General features: G+C 41.8%; 1 protein-coding gene across 6 annotated transcripts in view; it reads right to left on the bottom strand.

The window, feature by feature from the left end:
* Window positions 1-18,799, bottom strand: part of PPP2R2B (protein phosphatase 2 regulatory subunit Bbeta) — a 515,907-nt gene that overhangs the window by 427,868 nt on the left and 69,240 nt on the right. The window contains exon 1 of one of the 6 annotated variants that reach the window (XM_040453547.1): window positions 1,002-1,300. The exons of 4 other annotated variants lie outside the window; for them this stretch is intronic. In XM_040453547.1, coding sequence (XP_040309481.1) covers window positions 1,002-1,075 — 74 coding nt within the window. In that variant the 5' untranslated portion in view covers window positions 1,076-1,300. Of the gene's footprint in view, window positions 1-1,001; window positions 1,301-18,799 lie in introns of those variants that run through there. One more of the 6 variants, XM_040453571.1, reaches the window with a different exon arrangement.

The following is an 18,799-nucleotide window of genomic DNA, read 5'->3' as shown; positions in this document are numbered from 1 at the left end:
GAACAGGCTGGTCATCAGCTCCTTTCTGTAGAGTGTGGCTGGACTGAGCTGTGGTGGGAGCCCCTCCCCACCCCCAGCCCTCTTCAATCAGTACTGCTTGTAGGACAACCCTCAGCCTGAAAAGCAGCCAGCCAGCTGCTTTGCTTGAAACTGCTCTTTTTCGAGGATGTAGCAGATCAAAAGAAACAGACAAATCACACATAGAATATGCACAGCCAGCTACTGGCTCCAGAAATGTTGATACCTGCAGTGCTTTGATGAAGGTGAATTGCCAGCACGTTGACAAGGCACACACACGTGCACACAGAAAGTACATACACACACGGACGCATAGCACTCGAGGTCAGAAGGTAGCAGAGGAGGTCCCCAAAGGACCGGGAACTGGGACTGTTTGTACAAGGCTCAGCTCACCCTCGCCAGAAGGCATCAACTTAGGACCCCCCACAAACCACATTTCCAGAAGCGCTGAAAGTCAGCTGTGTCTTCCGGCTCTGCAACCCAAGTCCAGACTCCGGGCAAACCAATCCAACAACCGACACTCCACAGTCATGTGTAAGCTAATTCTATTTTGCTAATTGCTTTCTTGGGCATGCACCAAGTTATTAAACAGACAATGACAAAACAGAGAGCTTGGATAAATGTATGTGGCAGCACTTACTGAAAATCTTCTTCCTTAACAGGAGTTCTCATTACTTGTTTGCTTGTGAAGGAGAATAAGGGAAACTGGCAAAATATTTCTGATTTTTTTTTTTTTGACTCAGCTGTATCAGCTTTGAGATCACCTTTGCAACATTATCCTGCTCTTCAGAAAATACTTCCCTTTCCTTAGAGAAGACAGACTGATTTTAGAAGCATATCTAAGTCTGTTAGACACAAGCTTTTGCCAGGAACGGCAGTCAGCTAGTAGCTACCGAAAGCAGGATCCGGCAGAGCCTGTGGGAAGTCATACACCAGCCCACTTTTTCCCACCCACCCAGACAGTCTCCCTCTCTGGTCTGTACCTTCCGTGTGGCAGCTGGAAGAGAGGATGGTATTCGGAGGTCTGAAGATGTAAGGCAGGTAACGAGAGAAGCATTTCATCTTCCAAAAAAAATAAAAAATAAAAATCTAAATAAAAAAACAGTCTCCTGAATCCATAAGGATTCTCTCGGCCTTTCAAGCTGGCTACATCCCCAATATGTTTATGTAGGTTCTCTCCTGGATGTGCAGAGCTGGGAAGCCCGAGGAATAACTGGAGATGGGTCCCATTTTGCCATCAGCACCAGGAAGCACTGCCTTACATTTCTGCGTGCAGCTCAAACTCAGAAGCCCCCAAGCAAGCCGGGATATAGCCTCTTCATTGGCTGCAGCTTCTCCGAGCAGGATTTGCTGAGTAAGTCAGTCCTGCCTGTAAACACACGCTGAAATGCCCTGCCTGAAACCTCTACCTTTTCCCGTGTGGTCAGTTTCTCCTCTAGCAATAGAAATCCAGCAGGATAGGGGAGCACTGAGGATAAGTGACCATCTCTTATTTAGCTGGAAGATCAGATGAAACAAAGACTGCACAGTGTTCTGCCCTGGAGAGAGATGGCTGTTAAAAGAGCCACCCGTAATGCCATGGGTCTCAGGAATATTAAAGTACAGTGCAATGAAATGGGTCTCTGTCCTCGCTTCATCTAGATTTAGTTCTATGTTTTCTTAGTACGAAAGCCCAAACAATAGGACCATTTATCATTTAGGTGAAGCCAAAAGCTGGGGTGAGTAGTCGGTGACAGAGGGCTAACACAGACAGATTCTGTGCTCCATTACAGCCTCTTCTTTCCTGCCAGCCCTCACACCAAGGTAGGAACCTGGTTTCGAGTTATTTGCCGTACAAATTTAAAGCCACAACACAAGAATAGAGGCTAAGCCCAAGGAAACAGACTCTTTCCCAACTGGTATACCCTGCTGGCTGGAAAAATTAAGTTGATCTAAGAATTATACAACTTTACCAAAACACTCACTCAGATTTCACATGAGAAAGAGAGAGGATGGTGCTATCAAAAGACAGGGATAACCACCAAATAAAGTAATTTGGATTGGGGATGTGGTTTGGTTTTGACCCATGAAACAATAATGACTTTGGAAACCTTATCACTGGAAGGCAAGCACAAGATGTCAGTTTGGGATTTACAAGTACTGTGAAAGACACTATTGTATACGATACAGAAAAGGTGAATGTCCTTTGTGATGCATTTAGAGGCATGAGGAAATGATTTTAACGGTCTATAAAAGAAAACCAATATTCTTCTGAGTGGGATTTTTAAAAATAAGATTTAACATAAAGTTTAAAAATAAAACTTAGTATAAAATGCAAAAATATACAACGCCTTGTTCCACTAAAAAGAATGCACTAAAAAGAATAAAACACCTAGGGATAAATTTAACCAAGGAGATGACAGACCTGTACTCAGGAAATTAGAAGGTGTTGATAAAAGAAATTGAAGACAACACAAACAAATGAAAAGACCTGGCGTGCTCACAGATCGTAAGAATTAATACTGTTAAAACGTCCATACTTACAAAAAAGCAATCTACATATTCAACGCAATCCTTATCAAAATACCAATAGCATTTGTCACAGAACTAGAACAAATAATCCTAAATTTTGTAGGGAGCCACAAATGACCTCAAATAGCCAAAGCAATCTTGAGAAAGAACAAAACTGGAGGTATCACAATTCCAGATTTCAAGATATACGACAAAGCCATGGTCATCAAAACAGTATGGTAGCAGCACAAAAACAGACCTAGAGATCAATGGAACAGATAGAGAGCCCAGAAATAAACCCATACAGATGGCCCAGAGACACATGAAAGATGCTCAGCACCACCAATCATCAGAGAAATGCAAATCAAAATGACAGCAAGATACCACCTCACCCCTGTCCCAATAGCTGGTATCAAAAGGACAAGAAACAACAAGCATCTGAGAGATGTGGAGAAAAAGGAACCCTCGTGTACTGTTGATGGGAATGTAAACAGGTGCGATCATTGTGGGAAACAGCAGGGAGGTTCGTCAAAAGTTAAAAATACAAATACCACATGATTCAGTTATTTCACAACTTGGCATTTACCTAAAAAAAACAAAAACAGTAATTCAAAATAATATATGTACCCCTCTGTTTATTTTATTTTATTTTATTTTATTTTATTTTATTTTATTTTATTTTATTTTTTATTATGAAATTTATTGTCAAATTGGTTTCCATACAACACCCAGTGCTTATCCCAACAGGTGCCTTCCTCAATACCCATCACCCCCCCACCCCTCCCTCCCACCCCCCCATAAACCCTCAGTTTGTTCTCAGATTTTAAAAGTCCCTTATGTTTTGACTCCCTCCCTCTCTAACCATTTTTTTTCTTCCCCGCCCCCATGGTCTTCTGTTAAGTTTCTCAGGATCCACATAGGAGTGAAAACATATGGAATCTATCCTTCTCTGTATGACTTATTTCACTTAGCATAACACTCTCCAGTTCCATTCATGTTGCTACAAAAGTATAGCTACAAAAGGGTTGCTATATTTCATACTTTCTCATTGCCACGTAGACTCCTATGTTTATTGAAGCACTATTTGCAATTACCAACACAGGGAAGCAACCCAAGTGCCCATCAAAAGATGGATGGATAAAGAAGATGTAGGAGATATACATGTGTGTATATACAATGGGATATTACTCGGCCACAGAAAAGAATGAGATCTTGCCGTTTGTGACAACATGGATGGACCTACAGGGTATTATGCTCAGTGAAATAAGCCAGACAAAAACAAATACCATAGGATTTCACTTCTATGTTGAATCTGAAAAAAAACAAGTGAACAAAAAAACAAACAAAATAACAGTCTTAAATACAGAGAACAAATTGGTGGTTGCCAGAAAGGAAGTAAGTGGGGAGATGCCGGAAATAGATATGGAGGATTAAGAGGCACAAACTTCTAGTTATAAAATAAGTCACAGAGATAAAAAGTACAGCAGAGGGCATATAGTCAATAATATTGTAATAACATTACGTGATAACAGATGGTGACTACACTTAAGGTGAGCTCAAAATAACGTGTAAAATTGTTGAATCAATATGTTGTACACCTGAAACTAATACAATGTTGCGTGCCAATTTACTTCAATTAAAAAAAAAGTGTGCTCTGAAATCTGGTAGAATAATTTTAATTTAACCCTATATTGCTTCTCTTCTTTAAAAATATACTTAACATTGGAGAAATGTATTGGTCTGCCCAGGAAAGCAAAGACTTTGAGCCATAAAGTAATTATAGTCTCAGTCTAGGCCATGGTATGTAAATACACTCTTCCACCAAAACGTTTTCTGACTTTTGAACCATTGTGACATGATGACAACTAGTGGCAGAGACCGGACATTTAGCCCTACAATAGCCCTATAACCCATCACTTCCTTAGACCAGATACCTGGCAAGCTTGGGCCATCCCAAGTAAAGTGCTATTTAAGCAATGCCCGAATGGTCTCCATTGATTGTATGGGTCATCTGAATCTCAGAACCCAAGAGCATATCCGGAAATGTCTTCCTGACACAAATACTGCACATCTGACCTCTGATCATTAGAGTGGAAGGAGTGTGGGCTTTGGGATCAGTCAGACCCAAGTTTGAATCCATGTGCATTTACCGGTTGGGTAGATTTAAACAAACTCTAACACCTGTGGGCCTTAGTTTTCTGCATCTACAAAACAGTAACAAGTTTAACTCGTGTATTCTCAGATGAAGTGAGACAGTAAGCATATGAAGCACCTAGCACACCATAACCACTTGACAAATTGTTAGTACTGATATTGCTCATACTGTCACTGTGTACCTTCTTTGAGTTTCTCTGGCCAGACACCAACCTGAGAGCAGGGACAGAACAAGTGTGGTGAGGAGGGTCGTGTCACAATTAGATGGCCAAAGCTTAAGCATGACTTTGATACTGACTTACTGTATGATGTAGGACAACTGACGTCACATCTCTAAGCCTCCTTGCATAGCTAGTAAGGATAATAACAGAATGCCACACAATATTATGAGGGCAAAATAGGATGGTTGATATGAAGGGGTTAACACAGTGCCTAGCAAAATGTAAGTGCTTTGTTAGTTTAACTGCTATGTCTTTAACAGTAATATCATCCCTGAATCAGTATCTTATTGCATTTACTCACCTATTTTGTCTACACGATGCAATTGTAAACTTCCTAAGGGAAATATCAATGTCTAATTCATCTTTGTACTCTGAGTGCCTGGCACGAAATAGGTACTCAATAACTATTAGTTGGAAAAGTAAATGGACGGACGGACGGATGGACAGATGGATGGATAAATCCATATATATGGGAAAAAACTTTTGAAAGATGTTTGATACTTTTTTTTGGAGGTCCTTCACAGCACAAATGAATTTGAGCCCATTATAAGGTGGAATATGCCATTCAGGCAAAGATATTATGGAATTCATGAAAAGATATGCTTCGACTTGGCATAATTTGGCCATAGATAAACAGTAGGCATTTAGTATATACCTTCTGAATCAATAGGAGGCACTTAGCAAATACTTCCTGGGTGAAAACATATTCACTGATTATGCTACCCATAATTATCTCCAAAGAGCTAAGCAAAAAACCAACCAAACAAACAAACAAAACACCTGTCTCCTTCATTAGATACAAAAAGATCAGTGAGGCTGGCACCTAAGTTCCAAAGTGGCACTCCAAACCAGCCAGTACCCCTTGACCTCAATTGAAAGCATCTTTTCCAATCCCAATTAAAAATTACTGATTTCGTGCCAGCCTGGGGCACCCCACCCACCTGTACGTAGAATGGGCAAGGCGCAGAAAGAAAGAATACAAAATATCCTCGATCAGATGATTATTTACACGGTGATCTGCACTGCACCGTGTGAAGTGTTTTGGTGTACTTTTGTATCTTTTTTCTCTTTAATTCTCTGAAGAATCCCATTTTACAGAAGGGAAAACAAGCTGAGAGGACATAATAACGTGTCCAAAGACAAACAGCCCCCAAGGAGATCTAGTGTTTTTGTACCAGCATCACTTGGTGACCTTGCAGATTTCAGAGCCATCAAGCCTATTGATTCAGACTCTCTGAGGACAGATTAGGAATGTGCATATTCAACATGCCAAGTGACTCTTACTTTCAAGTGTGAGAACCTCTGGTGTGAGGTATTTCATTTCATGTTCTAGCTTGACAGGTCAGGGTTACAAAAAGTTTTCCAGATACTCTTCTCCCAGATCATCTGCCTCACTGCTTTGGTCCAACATTTTGTTGGCACCCAGATGTTTTATTAGGCGTTAGTGAGTGATGTGGTGATTTAGTGACTCCTGCTCTAAAGGAGTGCATTTTCCAGAAAAAAAAAAAAAAAAGAAAAAGGACTAATAAACTATTATAATGCAGCTAATAGGGGTTATGATGGAAAGAAGGGGTTGGAAAAGATTCTTTGGGATTAAAGAGCCCCAAAAGTCAATGTTAGACATCCAGGATTTGGCATTAGGCATTATTTACAAAAAGCTCCAGTTAAAAGGCAGTTATCCTACTGGGAGGCACAGCAAATGAACGGTTAGTAGTCATTAACCCCATAAGTGGAATTAAACTCTGATATAACAAATGTCATCATAGATAAGAGCAGGGCTACCAAGAGAGGAAGGGTCTTTCTAAGGAGAGGGGAGGCTCAAAGGCTTTGGCAGAGGTGTTTGGAGGGAGGGCCCAAGAGCAGAGAGAGATCTCTGAACAGGAAACCAGGAGCCCAGGAGGAGAAAAAGATAAAGGTGACCCATTTTAGGTGCCTTGTGAGAAGGGTGCTGGCGTCTAGAGGACAGAGCCTAGAGATGAGAAATTCCCCCAGATGATTTCCAAATACCAGGTTCTAACATCAAATGGCAGGGGGGTGGGGAAAGGCAATTAATTGGGAGATTCTGGAGTGCTACACTCTGGACCAGGCTGCTCCAAGCTTTCCTTTGGACGGGCCTCCTGGGAGACCAGGAGCAATTGCTTTTGTCCTGCAAAGTCCCAGGTGGAGTCTTTGCCTTGGGACCTCCCAACAGCCTGTGGTACACTGCCTGTTGCCTACCCTCACTGAAGCCCAGCTCTTCAGAGAAAGTCACCCTGATCATTTCTTTTAACATGTCCTTACACCCTCCTTTGGGGAAAGTTTCATCATTACAGTTTTTCCTTTTTGCTAAGAAGGAAAGTAAATCCCAAGAAAACAAAAATTAGCTTATTTAAGATCAGTCCGGATGAGCCTGCCCAGGTTTTCACTTTCAAGTCAGAGCAAATCAAATTCCTATCCATTCTTCAAGTCTTAAATAAAATGTCACATCTTCAGGGAGAGGTTTCTAAATGCCTCAGACTGGGTCAAATCCTCCTGCTACTGACTCTCAAATACCATCCTCTCCTTTCAAAGCACTCATTCATTACTGAACGTATTTATTGAGCATCTACTTAGGTCAGGCAGTGTACTAGGTACTAAAGAAGCAAGAGTGAGCCAGATAGATAAGATACCCTCCTGTTTATTCAGGGATAATTATCACTCCTCATGTACAGGGTTGTGGTGAAGATTCAATGGCATAATTTGTCACAATGTTCAAAATTCTGTGAGGCATGAAGTACTGTTCAATTAGTTTGATAACTGCTGTTAAGTATCTAATTCCTTTGCCAGACTCCAAGTAGCAGAAGGGTAGAATTCTGACTTTTCTCTGAATCTTGAGTATGAGGTTCACTGCCTGGTGCATAACAGGAATTCAGTAGGTTTGTGCTGAATTGAATTGAGTTGAACTAAACAGGCAGAATTCTGACATACTTTTCATCGCCGCCCCCCCCCAAACACACACACTCTGCAGCTGGTGGTGAGTGAAATTCACAACTTGGTACATTCTGATCAGGAAGGAAAAGGAACCTCTTTTTGGTTAGTTCCTTTGTCTATTCATAAAATATAATATTTTTAGCAATTATTAAACACTAAGCATGCTTCTAGGTGTTGGAAATACATCCGTAAATAATACACTGAGGTTAAGCTCACTGAGTTTATATTCTAGAAGGAGGAGATAGACAATAAACAGGTAAACATTATATCAACAAAGTTATTTCAGAATGTGAGGAGAGTAATGATCTGGCAATTTATCCAAAGAAAACAAAAACACTAACTCAAAAAGACATCTGCACCTCTGTATTCATTGCAGCATTATTTATACAAGCCAAGATATGCAAACAATTTAAGTGTCTGTTGATGGATGAATGGATAAACAAAATGCGGTGTGTATATATACCATGTAATATTATTCAGCCATAAAAAAGAAGGAAATCTTGACATTTGCAACAATATGGATGTATCTTAAGGATATAATGCTAAGGGAGATAAGACAAAGAAAAATACCATGTGATCTTACTTATATGTGGAAACTAAAACAAAACAAAACAAAACAAAACAGAGCAAACAACCCCTTCCCCAGCTCAGATACAGACAAAGACTGGCGGTTGCCGGAGTGAGGTGGGTGAGGGGTGGGCACCATGGGTAGAGGGGGTCAAAATGTACAAACTTGGGGCACGTGGGTGGCTCAGTCAGTTACGCATCTGACTTTGGCTCAGGTCATGATCTCACGGCTGTGAGTTCAAGCCCTGTATCGGGATCTGTGCTGACAGCTCAGAGCCTAGAGCCTGCTTTGCATTCTGTGTCTTCCTCTCTCTCTGCCCCTCCCTTGCTCACGCTCTATCTTTCCCTCTCCTTCAAAAATAAATAAGCATTAAAATTTTTTTTTTAAATGTACAAACTTGCAGCTATAAAATAAGTCATGGGGATACAATGTTCAGTAGAGTGACTACAGTTAAAAATACGGTATTTCATATTTGAAAGTTGCTAAAAGAGTAGATCTTAAACATTCTCATCAAAAGAAAAAATATTGTAACTATGTATGGTGATGAGTATTAACTAGATTTATTGTGGTGATCATTTCACAACATATACAAATACTGACTCATCATACTGTGCACCTGAAACTAATCTAATGCTATATGTTAATTATACCTCAATTTTTTAAAAAGTAGAATGCAGAAAATAAAATGTGGGTTGTGGCAGAGAGAGACTGCTTGGCTTAGATGGTCAGGGAGGGCCTCTCTGGGGAGGTAATATTTCAGCTGAGGCCCGAAAGACAACTTGCTGGCCAAGAAACGGTTTTGGTTCTCTAACCCAACCTGGCTGCAACCTGTACATTTTCTTTCAGAGCAGTTTTGTCTTCTACCTTAATTAGTTAATGATTTAATTCTTTTAAAATAACAGTTTACTTAATGTTTCTTCCACAGCTTTCCTCTGAGTTCAGCGGGGACACAGCTTGTGCTGTGTTGCTCACTGTTACATCCCCCGGACCTCCTGAGAGGCCAGCTGAGACTTGATTCACACGGTTGATGGGGAGTCTGGGCCGACTGCTCAGCCAGCAAGTGACTAAAGCCAAGTGGGAGGTGGGCAGCTATGGATGAGAGTAAAGAGGATTTTGAAGTTGGAGGACAGGCTCGATTTAAAGCAGATGCAAAGGGAAAAATAGAACCTCGCTGGTTACAACAGAAGATTTTGGCTCTCAATGAAAAGACTATAAAGCGAAAAGCATAATAAAGCCAAGCACATTTACCACCAAATTTTATATACTGATAGTACCTCACACAAAGTAGACAGTTTCACCTCATTTATAAAGAGATGTCAGAGGAGTAGGCAATATTTTTTCATTCTATCTCATATGAATATGACTTGATTTTCTTTTTTTTCTCTTTTTCATTTTAGAGTTGGGGGGGAGGAGCATAGAGCAAGGGAGAGAGAGAATCTTAAGCAAGCTCCACACAGCAGAGAGCCTGACACGGGACTCACTCCCACGGCCCTAGGATCATGACCTGAGCCAAAACCAAGAGTCAGACACTTAACTGACTGAGCCACCCAGGCACGCTGGACTTGATTTTCATAATGATAACAATAGTAATAACAGTGGCCATCAAATGTGAGTTCTTGGTAGGCCCAGTCACTGTGCTAACCACTATGCCCAGGAGATCTCACTTAACTCTCCTGAAAAACGTATAATAAAGTAAATGTTATTATTTTATTTGTTTATACATGAGGAAATTTGCACAGAGATGTCAAATAACTTGCCAAGCATGAGCAAGTGGAGGAGCTAAGATTCTAGTGCGGACTCCCCACTCCTTCCCCCGCTCTGTGTGGACACTGTGCTGTTTCCTGGGCTACGTGACCTTGACATTGTCTTCCCTGGTGTCTGATGTAGGACAGATCACCTAGAATGACACTCAACTTCTGTGTTTACTTGTGTGGAATTTGTGGGCATTTGATCAGGGCTGGTCAAGGTTACTTGTGCCCCATTTGAAAGAAAGGGTTTGCTAATGACTAGCATAATCATGAGGGGAAACTATAACCAAATCCACACACCTACCCATCAATGCCTCCAGAGATTCAATATGCATTGAAAGGTTACTTTTTCTAAGACACAGTGCCAAGGACCATGGGAGTGGAGGAGCAGGGAAGGCACAGAGTGTAAAGGTAGAGTGGGCAGGAAAGAAATCAGTGAAAGGGATGACTATATTACAAACTACAGAAGGGCCATAAGAGAGTAACAGATAAAGTGCAGAACAGGAAAATCTCACACCTAATTGGGACATTGGGTTGGATTCCATGAAGACTTCCTGGAGGTGGTAATATCTGATATATGCTCTGAAGCACAGGGAGAATCTGAATCTACGGAGATGTGAGTGAGAAGAACATTCTGGTAGGAATTAAAAATTAGAACAATGGTTTGATGGTAGGGAACGGCGAGAATTATTTGAGGAATAGTGAGTACTTGTTTATTAGTCAGTCTACATAATACCTTTAAAGATGGTTTTTAATGCTACTTTATGAACATGAAAATAATAATATTACATCTCTTTCAATTTAACTACATAGCTATTCACAACTCAAATTCACTCTATTTACTCCGAATTAATGGAATTATAACACATTTTAAACATATAAAGCAGATTCCGACTTTAGCGTTTGGCTTTATGCCCTAATTAGCTCTCATCTGGAAATGGCAGACTTCAGCCTCCCTTATCCAAGCTGGATAAAGAACTGCCAATTATTCAGTCTATAGAATGCCTCAGAGAAGAAACCATTCCAATGCCAAACCAGAATGTGTTTCCAATTCCTCAGAAGGAACTGCCTTGTCTGCTCCCCTCCTGCACATCTCTGGGCTTTAATTAAACTGAACAATACGAAAGGGAATCGATACGCCAGGATATTGACAATGTACTTTTTAAGGATTTCTGCAGCTATGATGTCTGTTTTGGTCTTCATCCCCAGCATCAGGCAGCATGATTCCTTCTGGGCAGATGAGAACATCAGAGGGTTTTAAGACAACCCAGCACAACGAAGCTAGGTGGCAAGATCTTAGTTTCCTGACCCTTAGGACACCCTTTAGAAATAGAAGAGAAGGGGTTGAATGGTCAGGTTTAATGCCTTCTGCAGAAAACACTTTTAACACAAGTTTTCCCTTGATTCTGAGAAGCCATAATAGTAAACCTTTCAGGAGGCAACAGGGAAAAACATGGTCTACCTTTTGCTCTTGGGGTATGGATAAAGACTTGCTCCTTCAGCAGAGACGCTCTCCGGGAGCGCCACAAGGCACACAAAGCCTACGCAATTGGTCTCTTTAGCCTGCAGAGTATTTTAGTTTTTAATTCAAACTTTATGCCCTGTAAGAGGCTATGCACTCACCAGGCTCCTGCATCTGGAGAGAATTACACACTTCTGTTCCTCTCTGTTTCAGTCTATGAGTTTGGCTTTACGGCTGGGTTTCTCCACGTCAGGGTTATTGACATTTCGGTCTGGATAATTTGCTGAAGGTGGAGCAGGGGTGGGGGAGGGTTGGGGAGCTGCCCTGTGCACCGAAGGTGTTTAGCAGCATCCTTGGGCTCTATCCACGACATGCCACTAGCACCTCCCGACCTCAGTTGTGACAATCAAAACCATCTCTAGGTGTTGCTGAACATCCCCTGCAAGGGGAAAACTGTCCCCCACACACTGACACAGAGAGAGTCACTGCTTTACAGCAATACAGCCTCAGAGACCAGGGCTAGGCCAGTGGCCACATTAATCGTACATAAGGCCGCAGAGTGTGGGCACAAAATAAGATGACAAGTTGCTGTCTCTAATTCCTCACGTCTTCGTTTCCTGACCTCACTCTCCCACAGGTCTGGGGTGTAAGTGCTATGAAACAATATTTGTAAAAATGCTTTTGAAAATTTGCTGATATGATGCTGTCGCCATTTGGTTTACCTGGGTCTTCGGGCAACCACCGATACTGGCATGGGGGGAAATGACAGCTCCATTTTGAAATAAATAATTTAGATTTAAAGGCATTCCATCAACCAAGTTTACTGATGGGGAGTTGAACGTAGTGGTAAGATACGTCGGTCTTGCCACCAAAATGACCATTCTTAGAGTCTCCTGTCTTCATGGCCTCTGCTGATGGGAAAGCTGGTGGCCATTCATTCATGCATGCATCTGTTCCATAGATATGTGTTAAGTCCCACTATGTGTCAGGCCCCGTGCCGGGCACCAGTGATGAGTATACAACTTGTAGTTGTAATAGTCGTGTTAGATATGACCCTTTCTTCATGGAGATTGTAAGCTAGTAGAGAAAAACAAATGAGGAGTAAGGAAATTATAATGTATTTGGCAAGTGCTATGAAGGATAACATTGTGGACCTCCTAGAAGGGCCTCCAAGCTTAGAGACAGGGGTTAGGGAAGCCCAACTGGGGAAAGGGGCACCAGAGCTGTGGTCTGAAGGATGAAGAGGGGTTTACAGGGAGAGAGGGTGAGCGTTGTTTCTGGCAAAGGAGACAGCATGCGTGCAGCGCTGGAGGCGAGCAATGGCTCGAAAGGAAATACAAAGCACAGAATACGTGCCAGCAATCAGGGAAACAGGCTGAGAGTGTCCCGAGAACAATGAAGCCCTTTGAACGTCTCAGGGAGGCAAGCCACATGTGTGCACACTAGAATACTAGTGTGGGTACAGTGTGACGAACAGGAAGGAGGTGATCAAGACAAGAAGGAAAACGGGAGAAAAACTAGGAGAGAAGAGAAGACGGCATCCAGAGGAGGACAGTGGCAATGTGGTTAGAGAGAGGTCAAGGAATTCGAGAGGTCATTTGAGATATTTAGGAGGAAAAATGACATAGGACTCTGGGTAGATGAGCACGTGTGTTGAGGAAAGTTAGGAAGGCAGGGACGAGGACAACTCTAAGGTAGTTAGGTGGGCTTTTAGAGAAAGTAACTGGAGTTAACTACAGCCATTGCCATGAGTAACAAAAAAATGAAAGAACGTTTATGGGCTCCTACTGAATACAGGTCCTTGAGCTAACTATAACAAGCATATCTCATTTAAGTCTTGCAACCTCCCTATAATATAGATTCTATCATTCCTAGGACATCAAGGCTCAGAATAATCTGTTCAAGGGCACATATCTGTTAATGACAGAGCCAAGATTCATAGCCAACTTCCTGTCTCCAGGGCCCACTCTGAACCACCACATACAACCATTATTAACTTATTTGAGCGTTTACCTTCTATGTTTAAGTCATACGTCTTCCAGTTACTAACAACGCCTTTGAAGAAATCACTGAATCATTTAAGCTCTTTGAATTTCAAGTTATGTAGCCAAAACTTGTGTATTAGAACATCTCCTTTACAAAGTTGATATAATGATTAAATTAAGTCCTAATACTAATAATGAGAGTAAGCATTTACTGAATTCCGACTATATCCATGCTATGTTGCAAAAAACTTTACACACACACACACACACACACACACACACACACACACACACAGATTCACATACATATATTAGCTAATCTAATCCTCACAAAAGCCCTTGAAGTATCTTCAATGATAATGTTACAAATGACGATACCGAGGCACAGGGAGATCAAATGCCATACTCAGAGTTACATAGCTGGGATGCAAACCTGGAAAGGCTAGCATTTCCCAGGGCCTGCATTCTTCACCACTGGGTGATGTTGCCTCTCTTAAGAAGTGAAGTCTTTGGAAGTACCTGGCATACCATGAGCCTAATGCCTGGAATATCGCACATGCTCAGTGTGCACTGAAATTTTTATTCAAGATTACATTTAGCAAATTTTTGGTAAGTGCCAGGCACTGTGTTAGGCAAACAAGATAGATATGGCCCTGTTCTAATGCCTTTCTTTGGAATTCTGGAAAGCCATTTCCACTTATGATTCCCCCCCCCCGCCCCCCACTTTCAAGCCACCTGCCCATGAGAACTCAGGACATGTCAGTCATTTATGGGAAAGGTTTCAGATGGGGCCAGATGAAGTCTGGAGTCAAATACTGAGCATTGGGGGAACAGCTGCTGAGGACTGACCAGAAGGTCCCACAGAGGCCCCTGGAGGGGCCGCTGCCTCCCTTTCTGCCATCTCTGTGCACCTCTCTGTAGGCAAAGAGCAAGGAGCACAGCAGGGGAAAGAAACAAATGGCTGAGAAAGTGGAGTCCGAAAAATCTGTCTAACAGCCATTTGGTGGCCGGAGGTCAGGGAGCACAGGTTCATGGTATTTTTTTTTTACCTGCAAGAACTATCTGAGAGCTACTCTAACCCTATAATGTCACACAGGAACCTAGCCGTGGGGACACGAAGCAGTTACGTGGCAGAGGACAGTTGTGGCTTTGGTTGTGTCGCTCTTCCTTTCCACAGCCCATTTCCAATATCTGTAAAGTGGACAAATGGGAAATGATCTCCCAGCTTCCTTTCAAACTCCACTACGTTATGAATATACACGTTTAAATCACATAGTTACCTACTCGCTCATTTGGAGCATGTGGACAAATACTTTGATTAGGAGTGACAAGCAGTGGGACACCTGGGTGGCTCAGTCAGTTAAGCATCTGACTTCGGCTCAGGTCATGGTCTCGCAGTTTGCAAGTTCAAGCCCTGCATCAGGCTCTGTGCTGACAGCTCAGAGCCTGGAGCCTGCTTTGGATTCCCTCTCTCTCTCTCTCTGTTTCTCTCTCTCTCTCTCTCTCTCTCTCTCTCTCTCTCTCTCTTTCTCTCTGCCCCTCTCTGGCTCACACTCTGTCTCTCCCTCTCTCTCAAAGGTAAATACATTTTTTAAAAAATTTTTAAAAAGGAGTAATGAGCATTAATTAATTGCTCATGTTTGTGAATGATGTAGGGGCAATTAACTACCTATGATTCTTTTTGAACTGCTTTGCCATTATGTTGACAGAACCTGAGCCTAGAATCTTCTATAGATGTTTATTGTTCTTTCCAGAGAGGAGGCTTGTTTTTGTTTGCAGCCAGGAAAGTAATCCTTTCAGTAAACACGTGGGCCTGCCAGCTGTTTGAAACACATCTTGAAACAAGTTTATCAAATTTATCAGACATTAAACATTAAAAATAAATAATTTTCTGGTGGGTGGGATGACAGAATTTTACATTTTTCTCGTGATCTCTGCTTTCGTATGTGTAATAGCTAACATTTACTTAGCATTTACTCTCTGTCCAGATCTGTTCTTTACATGGATTATTTGATTTAATTCTCACAACAACCTATGAAGGAGAAGTTATTGTCTTCCCCATTTTACAGGGGAGGAAAGTAAAGTTAAACAACTAAAGTTATGCAACCTATTCAAAGCAACACAGGAAGTGGTGACCCTGGGACTCAAACCTGGTCTGTTCAGAGTATATATTGTTTGGATTTTTTTTTTTTTTTAGTATAGTTGACTCATAATGTTCTATTAGTGTACAACATAGGGATTCAACAAATCTATCCATCATATGCTATGTTCATACTTCTAACTATGGTAAGTTCTTTTCTTCCTGATGCCCTTCAGTTTCTATTAGGGACACGAAGAGTGTCATTTTCTGTGAAAAGAAATGCAAGCACTTAAAAAATAATACCTGGGGTGTTTTTTTGTTGGTTTTGGGGAGGGGGTTGGATAAAGTTTACGAATTATTTTTTTAGTTTTAGTTTCGGGAATGTGTTTACATTGCTATTAAGTAACCCTGTTTTAAGAGACAGCTTATCTATAGGCTATAAATTATGTATCAAAACACACTTGCTCTCAGGTACAACTGATGAGAAGCTACACTTTACATGAATCACAGAGTAAAAGAGGCAAGAATGTAAATTCTAAAGCATGTGTGAACGGTGAGTTGTGGAAAATGGCTACGAGTTTTCCTCAGAAAATAGGCACTTAATAATATCAATATTTGGAAGTCACTACTGCTTGAATATCATTTGTACAGACCTGCTGGCATTGAAATTGCCTGGGATGTTTGGCGAATGGTGTAGAGGAAGAAGAACACACTGAGACAGGCCTTGTGCCATCATTTGGGGAAAGGTTGTTTTATACTGTAATCAGAAGAATCATTCCTAGAACAATAGGTAGTAATGATTCTTAAAAAACAGCTGACAGAATGATGGAAATGCCATGCACAGTAAACAGTAAGATTTTTTTTTTTTTTAAGAAAGACCCCACACTGCCCAAGCTACAGAGTGAAAGGGCACTTTCAGTTCTATGAGCTCCCAAATGTAAGTGATCTCAACAGTGCTTTGCGAATCGATTTCTAGACACTAAAACTGAAATTTTACAAGTTCCTATTATGGTTCTGAGCAAAGACATTAGCACACAGTGAGCTCCAAACCACAGGCAGTTTTCTGCTCTGAGAGGTGAGGTATAAAGACCCCTAGGTAGGAAGAAATAACAAAACCAACAATAAAAAGGTCTGAGTTTAAAGGTGAGGCATAATTTTCATGATATGACCCTATGGAAGGTGGTGTTACTGAAGTTCTCCCTTGAGGTGAAATGGCTCTAGGCTTGTGTTGAATGTCAAATTACCAGGTCTTCATTTTACTATTGCTACTTTAAACATCAGGGTCCCCCGTGCATAAGATCTTCTAATGGACTCCCACAGTACCCAGAGGAAAATTCAAATTGCTTACCAAGGAGTGCAAGAACTCACCTGAACCTGCCTCTGCTCCCCGCTGCAACCACATCCTTCACCCACTCACTGCCCAGTCATCCTGGGCTACCTTTTGGGCATGCCAATGTTGCTTGCGCCTCAGGGCCTTTGCACTTACTGTTCTTTACTTACTGCACTGTCTCTAAACAATATTCCAATAAGTCTTTTGAACCTGGCTTCAGCACGTCATTTGGGTCTTCACTCAAATTCTGCCTCTTCAGAAAAGCCTTCACAGAACAACTGTTTAATGGAGCATCCCCACCTCTGCATTCTATATCCTTTATAGCCCATGTCACCTTCTGAAATTATCTTACATCTTCGTAAGTTTGCTTTTTTTTTTATTTTTTTTTACATTTATTCATTTTTGAGAGACAGAGAGAGACACAGCACAAGCGGGGGAGGGGCAGAGAGAGAAGGAGACACAGAATTTGAAGCAGGCTCCAGGCTCCATCCAACCTGTCAGCGCAGAGGCCGACACGGGGCTTGAACTCACCAGCTGTGAGATCATGACCTGAGCCGAAGTCAGAGTCAGTCAGTCAGTAATCGACTGAGCCACCCAGGCACCCCTAAGAAGTTTGCTTTTTTTAATTGTCCATCTCACCCGCTAGAGTGCGAGCTTCCTAACACTGGAGACATGGGCTATTTTGAGTGATGCTTTGTTTCCAACACCTAGTGCCCAATATGTATTTACTGAATAAATAGGTGAGTGAAATTCAATTTTCTTACCCCTAAACATAGTATTACAAAGGTAGCTATACTCTTCAAAAACAAAACAAACAAAAGCTCTACATAATTAATTAAAAATAAGCATGCTAAAGAAAAGGCATAACACTTATTTGAAACCTTGAGCACAAGACCAGGAACCAGACCGCAGTGTCCATGTGCTTAATTATTTATTCAGAGCTTTTAAATTCCATTAACAAATAACGTAGACACTAGGCAGAATGAGGCTGAGCCTGCTTAATTAGTAACATAAAAAGAAAACAAAAGGCTAGTAACCTCACACATCCCAGACCTCGGCTTCCAGGCAATGTAGGGAAGCTTGGCATTTGGGTTTGCCTGAGCTCAATGTTCCACCAAGAAAAAGCCAGTGAACCTACCTACACTCTTTGCCCAGGGGCAGCAAGAGAATTGGTCAAGCTGATGCTGCCCAGTGTTCCCATAGCAGCCACTGTGTTTGAACTGCCTGGAAATGGACCACATTCCCGGCTGTGGAGCCCAGATTCCACAGCAGTATCCCGCTCAGATGGCAATCCTGAACCACACTCAGATGCAAGCCTAATTTGTGAAGCCACTTAGGCTGATCCCATTCTGCATGTCCGTGTTGGTTTAGAAGCGGGCATGTGACTCATACTGAGGTCAAGGTGACATCTAGAGAAATTTTCTAGGGACAGTTTGGGGCAGTTTCTTTGCTGGCTTTTTTTTTTTTAAACCCAATAACCTTTCCTTAGATACTGTCATGTCTGAGCGTGACCCCCAGAATGACATCAATTGTTTGGGGACAAAACTGACATTCCAAGGATAGCAAGGCAGGAAAATGGAGAAAATGTGAGTCCCCCCCTGCTGTACTTCAGTCAGGAAACTAATCAGCTCAGGGGGTACCCTGGCTCAGGACTCGTGTGAAGAAGTGGATTACTGCAATAACTGCTAAAGGGGGCTCTTTGCTTCTGGCCTTGGCCCCTAACCATCTAATACTGACCTGCTGCTAGAAAGAGTGTGGTGGCTCTGCCTCATTTAGGTAGAAGGGCAGGGCTTT

The sequence above is a fragment of the Herpailurus yagouaroundi genome, unplaced genomic scaffold, assembly GCF_014898765.1.
Source record: "Herpailurus yagouaroundi ecotype Mexico unplaced genomic scaffold, PumYag 29, whole genome shotgun sequence".
Lineage (NCBI taxonomy): Eukaryota > Metazoa > Chordata > Mammalia > Carnivora > Felidae > Herpailurus > Herpailurus yagouaroundi.
This window is presented reverse-complemented; position numbering and strand designations above follow the sequence as displayed.